We start from the raw sequence: 23,108 nt of genomic DNA, 5'->3' as shown, positions 1-23,108 counted from the left end.
GAATACATCACAATAATAAAAGTACACATTTCATTACAATTACAACACGTTACATTTCATTATTAACATTAGCTCAGTAAAATACACTATAAAACAAATGAATTTCTAAGAGTTACAGAATTAATACAGACGGACTAAAAAATACAGTTAAAAACTAGGTTGGCTGATTTTCAAGTTTCGAGTGAAGTTATTAATATCTACAGACAATTTCAGACTCTCTTGGAGTTGATTCCACTGTCTGATTGTTAAAAAGGAAAAGGCAGATTGTGCAAAGGCCGAGGATCTTTTCGGGACGGTGCAATTTCTGCTGCTGTGAAGTCGATTGAGTCGTTTGTTCAGAGCAAAGTTGGACAATTTTTTTCAAGGGAGGTGAAGCAGCATTATTAAGGATTTTGAAAAGAGTTCTTAGATTTGAAAATAAGAAAAAATTGTCAAAACTGAGTATTTTGTATTTGCTCAGATGATGTGTTTCACCGCCTGACACGTAGGGGGCAGCAGCTCACCGCGCGCAGCCTACCGGAAAACACGACGAAGAAGAGGAAGAAGACCGTCTCCATTTTGCTGTTGTGTGAGCTGCATGTGAGCTGCGTGTGCGCGGACTGGACAACCGAACCAAAACACGACAACACGGTGACTGCGAGGGAAAGGAGAACATGGACGGGTGAGATGTTTAATTAAGCTTTACAGTGTTTTAAATCTGACGAGGGGAACACGCCATGTCCCCGGACGGAGCTTGTAGCCGCGCGCGCGCTCTGCTATGAGGAAGTGCGTTACCCTCTGGCTCTAAACACTGGGCTGGAGTACAACCGTAACGTGGGTAAAGTACAACCGTGACGTGGGTAAAGTACAACCGTAACGTGGGTAAAGTGCATCCGTAACGTGGGTAAAGTACAACCGTAACGTGGGTAAAGTACAACCGTGACGTGGGTAAAGTACAACCGTAACGTGGGTAAAGTACAACCGTGACGTGGGTAAAGTACAACCGTAACGTGGGTAAAGTGCATCCGTAACGTGGGTAAAGTACAACCGTAACGTGGGTAAAGTACAACCGTGACGTGGGTAAAGTACAACCGTAACGTGGGTAAAGTGCATCCGTAACGTGGGTAAAGTACAACCGTAACGTGGGTAAAGTACAACCGTGACGTGGGTAAAGTACAACCGTAACGTGGGTAAAGTACAACCGTAACGTGGGTAAAGTGCATCCGTAACGTGGGTAAAGTGCATCCGTAACGTGGTTAAAGTACAACCGTAACGTGGGTAATGTGGTTAAAGTACAACCGTAACGTGGGTAATGTGGGTAAAGTACAACCGTAACGTGGGTAATGTGGGTAAAGTACAACCGTAATGTGGGTAAAGTACAACCGTAATGTGGGTAAAGTACAACTGTAAATGTGGGTAAAGTACAACTGTAAATGTGGGTAAAGTACGACTGTAATGTGGGTAAAGTATGACTGTAATGTGGGTAAAGTACGACTGTAGTGTGGGTAAAGTACGACTGTAGTGTGGGTAAAGTACGACTGTGTGTGGGTAAAGTACGACTGTAGTGTGGGTAAAGTACGACTGTAGTGTGGGTAAAGTACGACTAAAATACGTCTAATGTGGGTAAAGTACGACGTAATGTGGGTAAAGTACGACTAAAATACGACTAATGTGGGTAAAGTACGACTAAAATACGACTAATGTGGGTAAAGTACGACTAAAATACGACTAATGTGGGTAAAGTACGACTGTAATGTGGGTAAAGTACGACTGTAACGTGGGTAGAAACGAAGTAGTAACGAAGGGAAATCCCGTCTGGTGAGTCTCGTTCTTAGCGCGCGCTCCGTTGTTTGGTTGTGGCCTCATGTTTTGCCAGTGCACGCCTCAAACACTCTGCATTAGAAACATGTGCTAAATGATTAAAGCTGATCGTTCACATCCGGCCTTATCACTTTACTCCCGAGGGGCTGTCCAAGCACACTGCGCCGGTCAGATGTAATAGTACTCGATCACGTTGGACGCAGGGCTCGGTGGAGGACGGGTGCCGCTTACACTGCGCCTTGTCCGGGCAGATTTCGGGTGTCGTGTCGTTTCAGCTTCAGCAGCACATGAGTGTAGGAGAAGTCATAAACAGTGTATAAACAGTTTGAATGTTTTAATATAGATGATAATCAGCAGCGGGACAGGTGCCTCTGGTTCAAACTGCTCTGTGTACCAGCCACGAGAGAGGCCGACCACAACCTGGCAACCCAAACTCTAATGCCAATGATTGGTCCTGTTGCCAGTCTCTGCTCCACCTTACTGACCGGCCTGTGTTGTTTTTCTTTCAGCATAAGTGATGTTGCAGTCGGCATAAAGGTGAGTGTTTTATTTAGTTCTTCTCTAAACCAAGTGTCACTAATGATTTAGGTTTATATGAATTATTTGTATTCTATATTTTACGACATTAGTTTGTATTTTGTGTGACATGTATTATCTTGAGTGAGAAACACATTTTGGTGATGAACTCCGACCCCTTTGGATATCTGCTGCTTTAACTTACCTGGGCCGACTCTGCATCTCTGTAGAAGCCGATACATGAGCACTATTTCCTGAAAATGCCGAATATTAAAAGCAACAATAATACTAAATCTACCACAGGAAAAAAGTGAAGCGGCTATGCTAACCAAGCCAAGAGCCCCCAATAAATGATGGTAGAAAAGCGCTGGATAAATGTGACCATTTACCATCTTTAACACAAAGGTAAAGATGGCAGATTTGTACTGGTCAAAGGAACTAATTAATGGAAGTGTGCTTACTTACTCTATACAACTGTATATGCGCCACCAGGAAGCAACCTCTTTCTATACTGAAGTTGTGGATCTGATTGCAAACCACTCTGAGAGAACCCTTGTCTGTGGTAGCGATTGGAACTTCCACATACAACTGACATTGGATGTCTCAAACTCGCAATACTTTTACAAATTAATACGCAGTATAGGGTTAAAGTTTGACAGGTTCTCTTTTTTTACACCTTTTTGGTAAAATAGTTTTACTTCCATTAAGTTGCAGTTTATGAAGACATTTTGAAAAAAACGTGCAAAATTACAGGAAGTAATGCTGAATTCTAAACGTCAGTTTACCTGTGTCACCAATATGCCACGTGCCATTGAAAACCCAGACGATTTACACATTTGCAACTAACCGAATGATCTGACAGTTTGAACGTCCATTCAACAGAATAAAGGTGTTATATGGTACTGTTGATTGTCAAATGATAACTACTGTATCATTTATATGGCTCTTGTTTACAGTGTGATTGCTAGTTAACAGTTGGGCAATTACCTTTATCATATTTGCTAGCTATGTCCAAACACAAAATAATATTATAAATTGCAAAAATTGTCTTAATTCTGAAATGTAGTCTTCACTACATGTGAGTGAAATGTGTTGTCAAACCTGTCATACAGCCTGATATGTGGAGGGAGATTTACCCCAGTGCGCGTCAGACACATGCGTCATGTAGCTGAAGGTGTTACGTTAGCATACGCACACCCATTGACCATGTTCTCTAATCCCTTTTTTTTAAATTGCATTTTGAGATGAAATGTCAAGATGAATTTGATATAAATGTCCCCAAAAAATGCGACTTATACTCCAGTGCGACTTGTATGTTTTTTCCCCTCTTCTCTATAATGCATTTTTTGGCTGGTGCGATAGTCCGGAAAATACGGTAGTTATGTCTGAGTCCAAAGCTGCGGTGAAACGGGCTGGCATTACGGCACCGCGTTTCATCAGGACACCAGCCAAACATACCCTTTCAAAAGAAGTAAATGTCCGTATTGTGGCTGTTGAAAGAGTTTGAATGTGAAAAGGCCAGAGAGTGACCGAGCAATAAAGACAAGTACATTGTCATGAGAAGAAGCAGCAAATGCACAGGGTTCACCATATCATGTTTTAAACTCAAATGAAATGAGACAAAAGAAGGTATTTCATGAATAAATGATGCAGGATTACATTATGGGAAGTAGGCCTGGAGAAAATCAAATGGCAAACTAGCACCAGGATGCAGGATTCTCTTGTTTTTGTCGATGGCCATTTGTGGTTTTAAAAATGTTCAAAGTTTGGTTGGCCGACTTCCGTGTGAATAAAAAGCATAGAAGTAATGCAACAAGTATTGAGTTATTAAATCAATGTTAACGTTTAAATATTTATTAAAGATGCATGCAAATAAAATAGATGTTCAAGTAGAGTTCTAACGGTTTTAAATAAACAAATGTGTTTGTGCAGAGGTAGCTCACTCAGAACAAAGCTGTGGCCTGGTTTAAGCTTCACATTATTATAACAAAGTCTGACTAAAATCATTACATTATAAATTACATAAAACCACAAAACTATATGAAAGTCTATTTTAGCCTCATGGACTATTTGAAGATTATAGACCTTTTTAGATGATTCCACATGTTTGCGTTTTCCCCACATCAGCTCCCGTGCTCGCGACACTTTTACAAATATTGCATTTTTCTTTCCCTGGTGTAGTCTGGGTGAATTGGATTTTTTTTTGTCCAGCCATTGCCTGCTAGAAGTACTTATGTTAATTATTGACAAAACCCTTTGTAAAGAAGTCTGACTAGGCAGTCAAATTGTATTATACATTATTTTTTTTGTTTTTCTTATTCTGATATATATCTTATTCCTATAAGACTAATTACCGTACTTTTCGGGCTATTCAGCTTCTGAATAAAAGCAGCGTACTCTATTTACAAAGAATTTTTTTTACATATGCGCACCGCAACTCTCAAACCACAGATGTCCATGTTGTAACATGCAATATTTACACATAAATATAGCACTGCTTGTCTTTTGAACCAGGGTTCTCGAGGTGCCCCCACGATCCGCAGTGCCACCGGCCTGATTAGACTTATCTCAGTGAATGACTTCGATTGTAAATAAACCACACAGCATTTTGAAGTTTAACAAACGGAACACACATCACTCTCCCCTCGGTCCCTACTGTCCCCTCTGTCCTCGATGACTCCGTTTGAGCTGATTGACCTGTGTCTTCACATCTGGATCATCTGCTCCTGAGCTCGTACTTATCCAGTGAGTGTTACGTTGTGACATGAGAGATTTACACAGAAATATGTTCCTTGGTGGTGAACATGTTTTCTTTTGACTAGTGAGTCGGGTTGGGCCAAGAAAGTCTCATTTCAAGTCTGGAGGTTTTAAACCGTGTCATGTACCGAATGTTTGAAAAGCAGTTCTTGCATATTCTATATTCCTTTTCGAACTTTGTACAATCTGTGCTGAAATAGAAGGCAAAGTGAGTCCATACTTTGGACTTAAATGTTGTTGGTGTGTCTCGCGTTTCACTTTTGTTTTCCTCATCTGACGCTGCCATATCCGTGTACGACTTCTTCTTCCGCCCACAGCCAATCTCGCCCTGTGCGCCCCCAGCTAACTCCAAAGAAGTGTCTCGACAAAGGAACGATGAAAAGAGCCTTTTATAGCAGCTTTTTACAACGTTAAAAGAGTCTGGTGATGTAACTTGTGAGTGTAAAGACAATATGTAAATGAGACTCCTGCAAATAGTCGTCTGACGATGAGGATATGGAAGAAAGTTGTAAATAAGGCCATCTGACTTTGTGTTCATTAATTTGTTCATTTTAAGTTTTTAAAAGTTAATTTGTTAAGGGTTAAAAAAAAATAATTTACAAATACATTTGAAATCAATCTTGTTACATCAATGGAAAATATTGATCGTTAGTCATTTTCGTGTTTTGCTATTGAACTTTTGAAATTGCTATACAAATTAGATTTTTTTTTAGCATTGCCGCTCTACCAGAGAAACTCCTGAGCCCAGCAACACCATGTCAAAGTGCTCACTATGAACAAGGAGAGGAGCCCTGTGGGAGGCTTCAATATCTGCAGGGACTAGAAGGCCTAAGCTTTCTAATGATGCATCACACTCACATGTGCAACGTAAGATCCTCTTTTAATAAGCAATGCCATTTGGGTCCAACCATTGTGCACAGGGTGACATAGGCAAATGGAAACAAGTTAAACACCTTTTCATCATTTGGCTGGTCTAGTTTATGGAAAGCATAAAAGATGAGTGAGAGCTGAGAAGTCTGCTGCGATTGGGTCAGGCTGTACAGCGCTATTTGAAAGTGTTGGTGTAATGGGTCCCCAGCCAGGTTCTCGTCAGCCCATCAGTCAGCTTTAAGAGCCCGGAGCCTCTGGGACCGGCTGCTGCTGCCGCTGCGGAGAAGGATCCGGAGAAAATGACACTTTGTTGACATGTTAAATTCTGGGAGATGAAAGGCTGTGGCAGACACTCTCTCTGTTCCATTAAACAGTTCTTAGACGGCTCCATTTTATCACTGTCCTCGGGGCCCCGTTCAGACCTGGACATGGTTCTGTCAATATTTCCGCCCCTTTCCTGACCATTGCAAATGCACAATATCAAATGCAATAAAAAATAACATGTCACAAATATTAGAATTGGGTAATGGTACAAATAAGTCTTGAGGTTCTCTGTCTTTGGTGTGTCAGGTTCTTTGGTGTTGCTTCATCACACTAATCCTTGTCTTTGTGTCCCACAGCGAGGATCGGACGAGTTGAGTGTGTACAACAATCCCCTCAACGTCAGCACTGCGAGTGGTGAGTGCAGCTCTGCTCTCAACTCGCACGCACCGGCCGCATAAACCCCACTGCTGAGTGCCCGTATATTTATTTACTCAATTATATTGCCTTTGCAAATTACAGTGACCCCTCGTTTATCGCGGGGGTTACGGTCCAAAACGAACCTGCGATAGGCGAAATGCGCGAAGTAGAAACCTTTATTTTTTTACAGTTATTATACAATGAAATACTCCATAAAACATTGAAGCTCTCACGCGCGCCGCTCTCACACACGCGCTCTCACAGGCCTCTCACGCGCGCCGCTCTCACCGGCCTCTCCCGGAGCTCACACGCACCGCTCTCACCGGCCTCGCAAACTTCAATTTGGCAAGCGGTTTTACATACGTGTACATATGAATCCATAACGTTATTGACACACAGGTAGAGAAGACGCGGAGAGACTGTTTAGCCAATGAGAATGCAGAACACAATGCATGATGCAAATCCGCGAAGCAGCGAGACCGTGAAAAATGAACCGCGTTATAGCGAGGGATCACTGCACATTTTTGTGTGATTTTAAAAAATTGCTCTGTGGTCCTGAACTGGAGTGTCTTTTGTGCTGATAAAGCCTCTTGTGAAGTTTAGTCTCACTATGTAATGCTTTCTTCACTACATCGGATAGAATACACTACATTGCTGTTTTTTGTCTGCATCTTGTCCTTAGGGTGAACCACTTTGTCAATAAGTGTGGCCCGCTTTGAAATAGTTTATTTTTAAACAGTTTTTCCGACAGTCCGGAGACATAAGAGATAGAGACACCATTTCTTTTTGGTTCTGTTTCCCTTTCGTCCCTTTTGTCCCTTTTGTCCTGCTTTTTTGGTTTTCTTCCCTTTAACAGCCCAGTCCGGGTATCCACAGGCTGAGAGCATTCCGGACAGAAAATTTACATTTTGTCTTAGCTTTTCAGGAAGGATGTTTAGGTGGCCATCGTACCCAGGCTTTTAGCTAGAGTCTTCCCGTTTTTTGGACGGGGTATTTTGACATGTGGACGGGCATTTTCGAAGGCAAGGACGGTGTAATTTTTATTAATACATTTTAGAATACGTTTGACGATAGTCGCCGTGGTCCGCGCCATGACAGTTTACTATTTACAAGTGAAAATTTGCATGCTGCGCGCTGATTGGTCGACAAAGTTTGTGTGCTTGGCTCTGATTGGTTGCCGAGCCGTGGTCTAGAAAATGCCGAACCTCCACGGCCAAATACCATGTAAAATACCGCCGCTCCTAAGTGGCAGAGTGTGATCCGCCCGAGAGGCGCAGGCGGCGCGAGAGTATGGAAAGTCAGTATGATACGAGAGGCGTGCGAGCGCCGTTCTAGATCGCCGTGCTTTTATTTTGTAAAAGCGGCGCTTTATTTTGTAAAAGCTTAAAAAAAAAAGGTTGTGCTACACATATTGGCTTTGAAGCCCCCGGACAAAATTATTTGGACGGGGTGTTTTCAAATCCTAGCTAAAAGCCTGATCGTACCCATGAGTCACTGGGAGAATAAGGTCATATAAATGTACCAATTGTAAAATAGACAATGATTTCAGTTTGATTCTGAGCTTAAACATGAGGGACTGCTTCACACAGCGGCGTCATATACGTGCCTCAGGCCCCTTGCTGGACGCCTATGCAGCCTGAAGACCGACTTCTGACTTTGCTTCCAGGGCATCCAGGTCACGTTTTTGGAAAATAAACTGACCAGCATCTTTGGCCAGGGGCTTTAGTACGTTGACAAACGGCCACAATTTATCATCCATTTTTGCAGGTGCATGATTTATTTAGGTCCTTCCGAATAATGAACTGGTACGTGATCTGATTGGTTGGCACTTCAGCTGTTAAAAATACTCTAGTCTAACGCGCAAGCGCTCAAAACATGACTCGTCAAACAGGATTTTGCTGCTGCTGACGCCCTGGACTTTCCACAAAAATGCTGGACGCCCTGAATGCACATCCACCATAGACTTGACGTGTAAACTGGAGGCTTTGGAGGCCACAGAGTGAACTCACCATAAGAAGCATATGATGGAGCTGTGTTACTAAAGGTCGTGTTCTCTCTGTGGCAGAGGAAACGTCCAATGGCAGTAAGAAGCTGAGAGTGGAAGAGGCCGCGCCCTCTCGAGTCCTCCACATACGTAAACTGCCCAGTGATGTCACCGACCCAGAAATCATTTCTCTGGGTCTGCCGTTTGGGAAAGTCTCCAACATCCTGACTCTGAAGGGCAAAAACCAGGTGAGTTTCACAATATAACACAATACAACACATGTTACTATAGGCTCCTCCCTTCTCGGGCCAGAACTCCCTGAAAAAGGAGGATGGGACATTCCTGGTTAAATAACGGTCAATAAATCCATAAATAATGTGCACTGTTAACTGTGGGACCTTTTTATATAGATGTGTGCTTTTCCAAATCATGTCCAATCCTCTGACTTTACCTCAGACTCCAGCCAAGTTGTAGAAGTATCTCAGGGAGAATCAGTGAAAAAAAACATTTACCTGAGCTCAATTCTCATTGGGTGTCATGGAAAACGCTGAACACCGTCCAGATTGTATTGCACTATATTTGATTGCGCCCCATCTATCATGACTGTATCGTGACAGTCATATCATCCCATCCCGACTGGAGTGTACGGACCAAGGCCTTGCTCAAAAGTTGATTGGGTCTGTTTTTGTTCACATTCTTGGGCTTTGCTGTGGTTTTCTTGTCTTTTTTTATTTTTAAAGATGTTTTTGGCCCGAATGCTTTATTAGACAGGAAAGGACGGTGTGAAATGGAGGCCGAGAGAGAAGCAGGAAAGCAGGAAATGCAGGCAATTGTCTGAGCCGGGATTCAAACTCCTGACCATGTGGCCAGCTGCACTGAGACTTTCATGTGCTGTGTGTTCCCTGTAATACAACAGTTGTAAAAGTTGTGCTCCGGCATGTCATTCTCCTGGTTGTGTTTGCAGGCTTTCTTGGAGATGGGCTCAGAGGAATCCGCGGTTACGATGATGAACTACTACACCACAGTGACTCCTCTTATTCGCCATATTCCCGTCTTTATTCAGTACTCCAATCACAAAGAGCTGAAAACCGATTCTACCAACCAGGTCAGTTCCACCTGTGCTCTGCTGTGCTTCTGCTTCACCTTCTTGCTCCTGTGAATGCCCCGCCCCTCGTTCTTGGTGTGATTGAAGACCTCTTTGTGTTTGTAGAGGACCCAGGCCATGCTCCAGGCCGTCTCTGCAGTCCACAGCAGCACTTCTCCCAGCACTGAGCTGTCAGAGCTCCTCAGCGCCCCCTGCAGTCCAGTTCTGAGGATCATCATCGAGAGCATGTTTTACCCCGTCACTCTGGACGTGCTGCAGCAGGTACAGGGGCCGTGAAGAGGGAAACCATCAGCAGGGGACGCGCTACACATGATATTATCTTCAACCAATAACATAACTATGAAATCCTGAGCGTTCTCGGGGAATCTGAGGCCAGATCAATGGTGCCATGAAACCACTGCCACTGAGCTCATCATAAGCATCGGTTCGGATGGTTTTCATGATCTGATTAAATGAGAGGAGACAGAATGCAAACAGACAATAGTTTTATTAGTAACAGATGTAAGGGCTGGGCGATTAACTGATTTGATAAAATTTGGGTTCATCACAATTTGTCTAGAAGAAAATCTATTTTCTTTCTCCCAGCTCTCCTTAGCGTGTTCCTTTGGGCTTCAGTAACTCGGCCTCGCTACAGGACGTTCAGCAGGAGCAGGGCAGGGCACAAAGGGGGCGTCGTTCTAGAAAAACAACTGGATTAAATGTAAATTCTAATATTACTTTTACGAGTGCGTTAAACGTACAGCGGCAGCTCACGCGGGCTATTGAAGGAGAACAGGGAGAGGAATGCTACAGCGTTAGCCCGCTGTTAACGTAGAAACTGTCCCATGAAAAGAGATGATGGGAGAAAGGCCGTCCACTGTCCAGTGCTGTCACGGGACCAACGTTTAGAAGTGACGCTTCTCTTAAATGTGAGAAATGGTAAGAAGCCCCAAGTTTGAATGATTGTAGTGTAGCTTTACAGGCGTGTCCAAGCCGCTCAAAGCACATCGCAATTAAAGGCGGTATGGACGATTTTTCGGTGATTTGAGAACGCAGGTGGAAGTGCGCATGCCACTCCCCCGTGCACATGCCACTCCCCCGTGCACATGCCACTCCCCCGTGCGCATGCCACTCCCCCGTGCACATGCGCACTCCCCCGTGTGGACTGATAACAACACACACGTGCGTTTGTTTATTAACGCAACGGTGCGCATCACATCTCCCATAGATTTCTGTCCACTTCTGCGTCAGCTCGAACTGTCTTTCTCCGTCTTCATTTTGCCCCGTACACTGAGGGAACTATATTATGATAGATCCATGCGCTTAGGCACGAGGAAACGTGAGGACGAGCCTGACGCGGCTGCAGGTGAGCGATAGGTGCGTTTTATGATTGATACGTGGCAGGACAAATGATTTATCCACGCCACGAGGAAATATGATAAAAAAAAATCGTACATACCACCTTTAAAGCTATTATTATTGAAAATGTAGGTATAGTAGACTATTTGAGTCTGTATTGCCCAAATAAACCAGGATTTGGCTTAATCTGGCTTCATGGAAGACTCCTCCCTCATTCCTTGTGTTGAATGGAGACCTCTTCACTGAATGTCAAAGGGGTTTGATTAAGGATGAGCTGTGCCAGTGTCACGGGTACTGTTTTGTCTAAACAGAAATATGTCCCTAATGTGGAGGAATTGTACTGTGACATTACTTCTGTGGTATTTTTAATTTCATTTTTTTTTCTTTTTTCAGATTTTCTCTAAATTTGGCTCAGTTATGAAGATTATCACATTTACCAAGAACAATCAGTTTCAGGCCCTGCTTCAGTACAGTGAACCACTGCAGGCGCAGCAGGCCAAACTGGTAAGCTTCAGCCCAATCACTTCTGGGTAGAAATGCAATGACTGATGATTGTCCCTTGTCCCTTTGTTTTGTCTCACTGCAGTCTTTGGATGGACAGAACATATATAATTCCTGTTGTACGCTCCGCATTGACTTTTCTAAACTAGTCAACTTAAACGTGAAGTACAATAATGACAAGAGTCGTGATTACACCCGCCCTGAGCTCCCTGCTGGGGACGGGCAGCCGCACATGGACTCACACATGGCCTACCCTAAAGACACCAGCTCCCTGCTTGGGAAGATCCCAGGTAATGACCTTTCACTTTTGTTCTACTAATCTCTAATGCAGTCAATAGTCTCATCAGTCAGCACAAACTGAAGTGTAATCCAGGGGGTTAGGAAACCTTCATTATGTTGTGAATTTCTAGCTGGTGTTAGTGAAAACTGTGCCTAACCCTGCCTTTATACAATCTGATCATTTATCAATCAATTATACAAAAATACTTTAAGTCATTTATCTGACTGTAAATAGTTTAAATTGGATGCATCCCAGAGTGTCAGACTTAAATGGGGCCCCAGTACTGACCCGTGTCTCTGCAGGAGCCCTGAACCCTCTGAGTGCTGCTGCGGCCGTGGCTGCGGGCCGAGTGGCTCTGGGACAGGGCGGGTCCACTGCAGTGCTTCTGGTCAGCAACCTCAACGACGAGGTACGGTCACTTTCATCCTCAAACATTCTCTTTGAATCCTTTTTGCATTATTATAGATCCTTATTCTGTTCTCTGCATTTAACCAGTGCTGCTCTAAACCAGGCCTCCTGCTCATAGCAGGAGTCACTGAAGTGTTGCCTCACTTAAAAGTGTTTAAAGAGTTCTTCTTGTGTTTGTATTTCCACTTTCAACAGTTTATTAGAGATGCACCGATCAATCGGCCGCCGATTAAATAAGCCGGTTTTATGTCCAATCGGTGACCGGCCGGTCACTGTCGTAATTTCTGGTTTTCGGCCGATCAAACTGACCCGCTAAAAACTAGCAAGACTCATTCAGACCGCGGCGGCCAAAGCGTCCAGTTTACATTCAAAGTCTATGTAAACGAGCGTCGAACACCACCTGCCTTTTCCGTGGCGCAATTCCTGCTTTTTCGTCGTGGAGCGCGGCGCGTTTTGGCGTTTTCAGCTCTAGATGCTTTGACGGGCGTATAAGCTTCAAGGTCTTAAAACTGTTCGCCCCAGAAAAGTTCAGATCTGTTCAACTTTACTGCGGCGCAGCAGCCAATCAGAGATGACGCTCCTTTTTGTTCCTGTTCTGTGTATATATATATATTTTTTCTATTTTTCCACAAAATAGGTGCATGTTTACAGGACACACGTTTTATAATATAAAATGGAATTACATTTTATATTATAAAACGTGTGTCCAGTAAACATGCACCTTTTTCATATAAATAATACTGGGGAGTTTGTGGAAAAATCAGTGGCTAGATAGAAAATCGGTACCAAGAATTTTGCGATCGGTGCATCTCTACAGTTTATTTTGTCAATGCGACTTCTGTTATTTTGACTAATGAAGTTAAAACTAGTGATGGGAATGGAGAACAGCTTTAATTTGTAGCAGTCCATTGGAATCACGTTTCCTGCCTTAACAATTCTCCGGATGCCGTTTTGGGCCGCCGTCTCTTTAAAAACAGCGTCCCCTCTCGTCCCCGCGCTCTTTACTTCCTCACTCGTCACAAGCAACCGTTTTACTGCCTTTGAGCATCGGAGAAAAAACTCATCTCTACAAATATGTTCCACTGCTTCAGGAGCTAGACTGTTCTTAGAGCCTGTCCAGATTTACCTCAAACTTTATTCACCATCTTTCAGAAGAGAAGTACAGCAGGAGCTTCATACGCTCATTAGTTTCAAGTTAAACATGACAGATGTGAAGGAACATGTAAATCCAAAAATATATCGATACTGTGACTCGGTATCGGTACGCAACAATCGATATTTAGAACACAACCCTAGTCTGCGATACAATACATATCCCGATACATGGTCCGCGATACGATATCCGGATACATGGTCCGCGATACGATACATATCCCGGTACATGGTCCGCGATACGATACATATCCCGGTACATGGTCCGCGATACGATACATATCCCGGTACATGGTCCGCGATACGATACATATCCCGGTACATGGTCCGCGATACGATACATATCCCGGTACATGGTCCGCGATACGATACATATCCCGGTACATGGTCCGCGATACAATACATATCCCGGTACATGAAACTTGATACGATACGCCTCCTGATTCATGGATAAAAAATCAGAAGACGACCCATGATCGTCCCATGAGGAAGTCACATTTTCAGCTCAGTCTGTAGGTTCAGAAGTGTAGATCTCAGACATTTCTAATGACTTTACGCATCTCTGTATCGAGACACGTATTGCCAAGAAGTCCATCACAATATCGATATGTGTCAATAAATGAACATGAATGGCTCTGCATGTTTGGCTGATTGGAGCCTTTCCTAGATGTTATTACTTGAGTTGTTGCTGTAAAATACTATAAATACAATTTGAGAATGTTATCGCTCCCATTTTGCAACCAGAAAGTCTAATTCCCACAGGAACATTTGTTTTATGTATTTACAAATGATCGTATACAACTATAATAGTGAATATTATTGCGATATAGAGCCCCCTTGTGGCGGCTACTGTTATAAACGCAACACCCCCTGTCACGCTGGCCCCCCCTGTCGCGCTGGCCCCCCCGCGACCGCGCTGGCCCCCCCGCGACCGCGCTGCCCGCCCCCCGCGACCGCGCTGCCCCCGCGACCGCTGTGTGTCTGACCCTTAGACATGTGACACATGCGGGGGTCCGCCAGAGCGATAGTGCCATGTTAGTGTCACAGTTCAGAGGGCGGTCCGGACGAGGCTTAACCTGATAAACTAAGGCTGATTGGAGCATAGCTTATTTTTCTTTGGGGTTTTGGGGGGACACTAACAGTTTGGTGCATGTCCTCTAATGTCCCCTGCCAAACTCTGCACCTTCAGAGGGAAACTCATTCCACGAGAAATGCTCATATTTTTGATCTTTCAAGCTTTTTACACATTTTCATTCACAATCATTTTAGGTGCTGTGCCTGATTTCTCCTGTTCATTTCAAAAGGTCCATCCGCAGCTCTCACATTCAGAGCTGCCTTATTCATCCTGGCTCTTCAGGACATTCAGAGACCGCACTGTTTTTACGTCACGGTAACGGCCACGAATGGTTTAGCGAGAATAAGAGGCTCAAATCACTCAGAATCATAAGGTTTATTGCCTTTGCCAATGAACACAATACATAAACATATGAACTTGCTTCGGTGCAACATAAATGCAGGACGCAGCAGTCTTATTTTGACCCGGTACAACTGCATGTTCACGTTTTCCAGATCCTCAGAACGTCCCATTGTACACGGGTGCAGGTGAAGGCTTGAGTTCCCATGGAATGAGCGTCCTCAGATGTCCCTCAGTGCTCGTGGTGTTCCCTGCTCTCGGTTGCTATGGCTTGTTTTGAATATGATTTGTAATGAATGTCTCTCCCATGCGTGTGTAGGCTGGAGTACAGCACATTTGGCAGTGCTGCTGTTGTTTGACTAAAACATTGATCTGAGGCATATTCTCTGACCAGATGACCTGCATTACTCCAGTGTACTGACCTGTCTTTTTATTTTTGTTCCCCTTCCCTCACTTTTGTTTTTTGTCCCTGCCATGGCCCCGGCCCATTACCTCCCTGCTTTGTCCATGTTGTGCCCCAAAACCCCCTCCTGATTTAACCTGGTCCTCCCCGCGCCTCTGCTCCTCCATCATCCACCACTTCATCACTGTCCTGGGGGAAAACCAACCATTCCTCCTCCCTCCGCTCTGGATCGATCTGTCCATCTCTGCTCCGCTGACTCTACCTCTCTGTCTCACGCTGCTTGTTGCTCCTCTGTCCCTCTAAAGATGGTAACGCCCCAAAGTCTGTTTACACTCTTCGGTATGTTCCAGTTGGCTCCTTCTAATATCTCTTGTTCCTACTTGTTTTGCAATTTGTTCAGACATAAATGTAAAGATAATGTTTAAGTCTTAGTTTAGTTTAGGGCTGCAACTTAAACACTTCTCAAGTCAAAGATGTAGAAGCAAAATGAGCAGTGTCAATGGCACATGAAGTACCCAGCTAAAAATAGACTTTTACAGCAAAAAAAACAAATGAATATTTATCCCTTTTGTAGTACCTTATTTGATGTGATTTCATTGTGAATATGCTATATTAACGAAGGCCAGTATGACACTTAAATAGAGGTTGCGGCCCTAATGCTTCTGGAACATTCACCCTATAGTCTGAGGCGTTCTTTATAGATCTAAACTATTCTAGAATGAGCTGATGTCCTGTCCATGTGCACGTTCTTCATGCCGTTTCTAACTGGGCTTTCTCGGTGCTTCTCGTCTTTGCGGCTGTGGCTCTGGTGCAGGCGTGTACGGCGATGTCCAGAGGGTGAAGATTCTGTACAACAAGAAAGACAATGCTCTGGTGCAGCTGTGCGACACCAGCCAGGCACAGCTCGGTCAGTCCGGTCACTCCGGTCACTTCATTACAACCATGAGTGAGTGTTGTCCTTTGACGGCGTGTTCTTCTCTTTGTGTTGAAGCAATGAGCCATTTAAACGGTCTGAAGATGTTTGGGAAGGTGATCCGTGTTGCCATGTCCAAGCACCAGTCTGTGGCTCTACCTCGAGACTCTCTCGATGACCACGGACTGACCAAGGACTTCACAAACTCGCCGCTCCACCGCTTCAAGAAACCAGGCTCCAAGAACTTCCAGAACATCTTTCCCCCCTCAGCCACTCTCCACATCTCCAACATCCCGTAAGTGAAACCCATGTGTGAACATGGACTGCACTTACAGCAGGGGCTCCAAACTATGGCCCTCAGACCACTTTGTGTTGGCCCTCAGGCTTCCTAATGAAATGGCCCATTTGACTCTGAAATGTTTGACTTGATTTAAATGACAACCTTAATAAATCCCTTCCCAGTGTGACTCAGACCTGATGCTGGGGGCCCGGAATGGATTTAACCCTTAAGTGTGTCATGCAAAGTATGTTCTGATTTTTAAACTGCCGTCAAATCATACAACCTGATTCTTCAATGGTTGGACTTTGACTCAACACTCTGAACACTGGCCCAGCAGTGGGAAAATGGACTTTGGACTCGTCTTTGAAACACACAAGCAGTGTAACAGTGTAATAACGGCGTAATAACGGCGTAATAGCAGTGTTTACTTCTTACAACTAAGCTTGTTCTCCTCCTGTTGAAGGCTCCACTGTCAATCAAATCCTGCTGTTGAACAGATAGGATTATGTTAAGGACCTTTATGAAGTTTATGTCTACATTATGTGTTAGCCTAATTAAAACATTACTAATGAATCAAGTAGGCTGTGGTATTAAATATGAGACTTTATGATTGGCCTGTGGAGCGGCAAACTGAGTCCTCAGTGTCGACATTTACCATTTAGTGCCTCATCATTTTGAATCTGATTTACTGCAATTTAATGAGGGTCATTTTGGAATTGTGATACATTTGTCAGATTTGCCTTTTATGTATTAATTCTACTTAAAACACATCCTAATGTGTGTGTCCCAGAGAGAGGAACGCTCAAGCTGTGGACCAGTTAAAACTCCTAATGAGGCTCTTAGAACTAGGATTCAAATCAGAGCTGCATACTTGTACTACTATATACTTGTACTACTATATACTTGTACTACTATATACTTGTACTACTATATACTTGTACTACTATATACTTGTACTACTATATACTTGTACTACTATATACTTGTACTACTATATACTTGTACTACTATATACTTGTACTACTATATACTTGTACTACTATATACTTGTACTACTATATACTTGTACTACTATATACTTGTACTACTATATACTTGTACTACTATATACTTGTACTACTATATACTTGTACTACTATATACTTGTACTACTATATACTTGTACAACTATATACTTGTACAACTATATACTTGTACTACTATATACTTGTACTACTATATACTTGTACTACTATATACTTGTACTACTATATACTTGTACTACTATATACTTGTACTACTATATACTTGTACTACTATATACTTGTACTACTATATACTTGTACTACTATATACTTGTACTACTATATACTTGTACTACTATATAACTATATAACTATATAACTATATACTTGTACTACTATATACTTGTACTACTATATACTTGTACTACTATATACTTGTACTACTATATACTTGTACTACTATATACTTGTACTACTATATACTTGTACTACTATATACTTGTACTACTATATACTTGTACTACTATATACTTGTACTACTATATACTTGTACTACTATATACTTGTACTACTATATACTTGTACTACTATATAACTATATACTTGTACTACTATATACTTGTACTACTATATACTTGTACTACTATATACTTGTACTACTATATACTTGTACTACTATATACTTGTACTACTATATACTTGTACTACTATATACTTGTACTACTATATACTTGTACTACTATATACTTGTACTACTATATACTTGTACTACTATATACTTGTACTACTATATACTTCTACTTCTATATACTTCTACTTCTATATACTTCTACTTCTGTATGAAGGCTCAGCAGAAGCTGGTGTTGGGAAACAATGTGAACATGACTTTGTATGTTTGATTGTCCACAGACAAGACATGAGCGAAGACGACCTGCGGGCGCTTTTCTCTAACGGCGGCGGCGCCGTCAAAGCCTTCAGGTTTTTCCAGTAAGTTCTTTTTTTTTCTCTTTTCTAGAGGGCGGGTTTTACTGACTGATCTTCTCAAATGACATTCCACATTCTCAGGCCGTTTGAGAGCTACAATCTGTCCTATCAACTGATCTAAAAAGAATTGCAAGATCTATTTGCAAAGTAACTGAGAATGTCTATTTTTTCTTCTTTCTGAAAGTGGATCCAGTTAAGGAACTACTGCACTATGCTCTAGGACAGGGTTCTCAGGACGGGGGTCTGTAGAACGGGGGGGTCTGTAGAACGGGGGGGTCTATTTTAAACATACATGTCCTGAGAACATTTGGTTCAAATGATAATAAAAACCTAGTTCAGGGTTCAGAATAAGCGGTATCGCAAAATGTATCGCAATTTCTCTCAAATGCGATGCATTCGTCAGAAAAAAAGTTTGTGTTCAATTGTAAAACCAAAGCGCCTAAAAGTACTGATCACTCGTCAATTGATCGTTAATAACGACATGACAAGTCCCGCTGCTGTCTCAGATCACAAGTCTGAAAGTGGGAGGAGCCACGTGCTGTAAAGTTAGCGTCGCAGATTCAGACTTGCGTTTAGGAGCTATTGTCCTCGGAAAAGCCTTTCCAGATCATGCACCTGCCAAAATATTCATATCACTGCCAAGTGACACAACCTCTTTTTTTAACAATCAGATGTGTATTTAATGTGCAGCCGGAGACGAGAGCTTAGGGACCGTCATCAAATGTGCAGCCGAGACGAGAGCTTAGGGACCGTCATCAAATGTGCAGCCGAGACGAGAGCTTAGGGACCGTCATCAAATGTGCAGCCGAGACGAGAGCTTAGGGACCGTCATCAAATGTGCAGCCGAGACGAGAGCTTAGGGACCGTCATCAAATGTGCAGCCGAGACGAGAGCTTAGGGACCGTCATCAAATGTGCAGCCGAGACGAGAGCTTAGGGACCGTCATCAAATGTGCAGCCGAGACGAGAGCTTAGGGACCGTCATCAAATGTGCAGCCGAGACGAGAGCTTAGGGACCGTCATCAAATGTGCAGCCGAGACGAGAGCTTAGGGACCGTCCTCGAATAGCAAAACCAAAAATGAAACGTCAAATAGAGCGGTACAATTTGAATGACACCATGATGGAAACACCACAGCAACCTTTATTTTTCCATCAGAAGCTTAACACATTTGTGAGTGTAAAGACAATATGTAAATGAGACTCCTGCAAATAGAAATAGAAAGTTGTAAATAAGGCCAGCTGACTTTGTGTTGATTAATTTGTTCAACACATTTTTTCAAGTTGTTTTATTTTGAATAAATCTTTAAAAGTTAATTTGTTAAGAGTTCTTTTTAAACACTTTTTAAATAGAATGTTTACAAATACATTTGAAATCAATACTCTTGTTACATCAATGGTAACTATGGGACAATGCCGTACTGTGCACTCTCGCAGGTGCCACGGCGCGTAAAGTTCCATGTTGTGGAGCAGACTTCCAAACACACGGAGCACATGGTCCTTACACGTGTTACACGTGTGTGCTGCAGACGTTTCAGATGAACAGGGGGCTCTGGCCGTGCGAAGGAAATATTATTTTTATTAATGGGAAACTAGTCTCCAATAGGCGGCTCGTGGGCCAAGTCTGGACCCCGAAGCAATTTGGTCTGTCCCGCGGGCCGCCTATTGAAGACCCCTGCTATAGATGAATTCAAAATAATCCTATTTTATCAAATGTTTAAACAGGTTTTATTTGGAAGCTGTTTGACTTTGAGCTGCATAATCCTGTGAACAAACTGTGATTGTACGTGAAATGTGCTGAACCTGCTGCTCTTGGTTCCAGGGATCACAAAATGGCCCTGATCCAGATGTCTGCGGTGGAGGAGGCCACGCAGGCTCTGCTTGACCTTCACAACTACAGCTTGGGAAGTAACCAGTTCCTGCGTGTGTCCTTCTCCAAGTCCACCATCTGAGAGCTCTGCTGCCAGAAGCTCCCAGGCCTGCTCTGATTTACCCATTCCATAAAAGACTGCAGAAGCTGCTGGAACCTGCCTGTCCTCAGTTCTTGTGCCTCGATCTATGTGTACAGCAGCCCTTTTCTACAATAGTGTTTCTGTCAGAAAGACATTGACGTGCCTTACTGACCACCAGTAATGTCACTGGAATGCTTTTGTTGGGAACAACCTCTTTTTTTTATCATTTGCTCTTTCAAATAAAAGTTGTAATCTCGTCATTCCCACTGCAGTGTTCACTGCGTCAGGCGAGGACACTAGGGTGGGGGAGGGGGACCTCTTAATTTGAAGGCCCAAATATTCAGAGCATTATGTCCTCAGCTGGAACATTTCAGCTGCATTTAGAAGGTGTGTTCACGTCTGGGGCAGAAGCAGGAGATAAAGTGCATGTGGTGAAGCGCTCAGAGGGCAAATGTGGGACCAGTTTGTGTCGAAGTCTCTTTTTACGTATAAACATCGTCTTGTAGATTTAGTCGCCCGGATATTGATCACAAATGTGGCTGTACCTTTTTATTTTTACTGAAACATTTGGCAAAAACCTGTTTTTAACTATTGGCCAAACTCATTCCTCCAGAATATGTCTTGTTTGCTGTAACCCGACCGACCCGGTGTGAAACTAGCCAATGAAACACAGATATCAGCATTTTGTCAAAATGACGCCAACTTCTTTTATTTGACTAATATTTCGTCGACTCACCGACCGAACTTTCCAAAAGCGCCGTGTAGAATAATTTGATCGCGGAATAACATGTGCTTACACTCAGCCCTCCATGTGCTTCTGTATGACACTGCAGGAGGATCCAGTCTTTTACATGTTGTTTTGGCTCGGTCAGCACCACTGCCCTCGCCACCGCTCATGTCGTTCTGCGTCATGATCTCTTTTTTGCCTTCAAAGTAAAAAAAATAAGAATTGACCGACCGACCCTCTTAAAATGTTGGGTCTGGTTACAGCAAACAGACTGAGGTGAAGCTTCTTTAATCCAGATTGTTGTATAGGCCACATTGAACTGTACTAGACTGGTTTTCTGTCAATGTCTTTTGTTAGTTTAAATGCTGTGCTCCGGTTTAATAAAACTCTTTAGCTTGGAATGTTCTCCTGCCTCTTCTATTTGCCACTGTCTGAAGAGTTTCTGTTAAGCTGAGTTAGAACTGACCCAGTTCCTTCGGGGCGGGCACTTCCCTGACCCTAGAACACTGGACACAATTCTGGCATTGATTTGAAAGAGAAGGTAACGCTTTAGTTTTTCATTGGAATCTCAAACTGAAGTTGACTGAAAACTTGAAGGTCCCTGAGCCGCCGCTCTTCAGCTGCTCAACCATTTCTGCACAAAATCTCACCTTCTGCAAGTGAAACACTGCAGGGTTTTTCTGTTTCTGCAACAGAGGTGACCGCTGCACTGAGGTGACTGAAGTGACCGCTGCACCGAGGTGACAACTGCACTGAAGTGACCGCAGCACCGAGGTGACCGCTGCACTGAGGTGACTGAAGTGACCGCTGCACCGAGGTGACAACTGCACTGAAGTGACCGCAGCACCGAGGTGACAACTGCACTCAGGTGACCGCTGCACTGAGGTGACTGAAGTGACCGCTGCACCGAGGTGACAACTGCACTGAAGTGACCGCAGCACCGAGGTGACCGCTGCACTGAGGTGACTGAAGTGACCGCCGCACTGAGGTGACAACTGCACTGAAGTGACCGCAGCACTGAGGTGACAACTGCACTCAGGTGACCGCTGCACTGAGGTGGCCGCTGCACTGAGGTGACCGCTGCACTCAGGTGGCCGCTGCACTGAGGTGACCGCTGCACTGAGGTGACCGCTGCACTGAGGTGACTGAAGTGACCGCCGCACTGAGGTGACAACTGCACTGAAGTGACCGCAGCACTGAGGTGACAACTGCACTCAGGTGACCGCTGCACTGAGGTGGCCGCTGCACTGAGGTGACCGCTGCACTCAGGTGGCCGCTGCACTGAGGTGACCGCTGCACTGAGGTGACCGCACTCAGGTGGCCGCTGCACTGAGGTGACCGCTGCACTGAGGTGACCGCTGCACCGGGGTGACCGCTGCACTCAGGTGACCGCTGCACTCGGGTGACCGCTGCACTGAGGTGACCGCTGCACTCAGGTGGCCGCTGCACTCAGGTGGCCGCTGCACTGAGGTGACCGCTGCACTGAGGTGACCGCTGCACCGGGGTGACCGCTGCACTCAGGTGGCCGCTGCACTGAGGTGACCGCTGCACCGGGGTGACCGCTGCACCGGGGTGACCGCTGCACTCAGGTGACCGCTGCACTCGGGTGACCGCTGCACTGAGGTGACCGCTGCACTGAGGTGACCGCTGCACTGAGGTGACCGCTGCACCGGGGTGACCGCTGCACTCAGGTGGCCGCTGCACTGAGGTGACCGCTGCACCGGGGTGACCGCTGCACTCAGGTGACCGCTGCACTCGGGTGACCGCTGCACTGAGGTGACCGCTGCACTCAGGTGGCCGCTGCACTGAGGTGACCGCTGCACTGAGGTGACCGCTGCACCGGGGTGACCGCTGCACTCAGGTGACCGCTGCACTGAGGTGACCGCTGCACCGGGGTGACCGCTGCACCGAGGTGGCCGCTGCACTGAGGTGACCGCTGCACTCAGGTGGCCGCTGCACTCAGGTGACCGCTGCACTGAGGTGACCGCTGCACCGGGGTGACCGCTGCACTCAGGTGGCCGCTGCACTGAGGTGACCGCTGC

At 44.4% G+C, this 23,108-nt stretch overlaps 1 protein-coding gene across 1 annotated transcript; it reads left to right on the top strand.

The window, feature by feature from the left end:
- Positions 1 to 530: 530 nt before the first annotated feature.
- ptbp2a (polypyrimidine tract binding protein 2a) lies at positions 531 to 21,467 on the top strand. The gene is made up of 14 exons (XM_072451224.1): positions 531 to 661; positions 2,310 to 2,337; positions 6,564 to 6,621; positions 8,690 to 8,856; positions 9,573 to 9,713; positions 9,819 to 9,974; positions 11,445 to 11,555; positions 11,638 to 11,842; positions 12,135 to 12,241; positions 15,515 to 15,548; positions 16,024 to 16,116; positions 16,201 to 16,417; positions 18,316 to 18,393; positions 20,210 to 21,467. Exons 1-14 carry the CDS (start codon positions 654 to 656, stop codon positions 20,337 to 20,339), a joined length of 1,533 nt encoding a protein of 510 aa, XP_072307325.1. The 5' UTR covers positions 531 to 653; the 3' UTR covers positions 20,340 to 21,467.
- The last annotated feature ends 1,641 nt before the right edge of the window (positions 21,468 to 23,108 follow it).

Source organism: Eucyclogobius newberryi, unplaced genomic scaffold (genome assembly GCF_026437365.1).
Source record: "Eucyclogobius newberryi isolate DKJ021-1_F unplaced genomic scaffold, fEucNew1.0.hap1 SCAF_18, whole genome shotgun sequence".
Lineage (NCBI taxonomy): Eukaryota > Metazoa > Chordata > Actinopteri > Gobiiformes > Gobiidae > Eucyclogobius > Eucyclogobius newberryi.
This window is presented reverse-complemented; position numbering and strand designations above follow the sequence as displayed.

What these genes read in the sequence shown, in the direction of transcription:
- ptbp2a (XM_072451224.1), top strand. An exon ending in CTCTGGACGTGCTGCAGCAG is followed by an intron (nt 9,975 to 11,444) that starts GTACAGGGGCCG and finishes TTCTTTTTTCAG; the next exon opens with ATTTTCTCTAAATTTGGCTC. An exon ending in CTCCACATCTCCAACATCCC is followed by an intron (nt 16,418 to 18,315) that starts GTAAGTGAAACC and finishes GATTGTCCACAG; the next exon opens with ACAAGACATGAGCGAAGACG.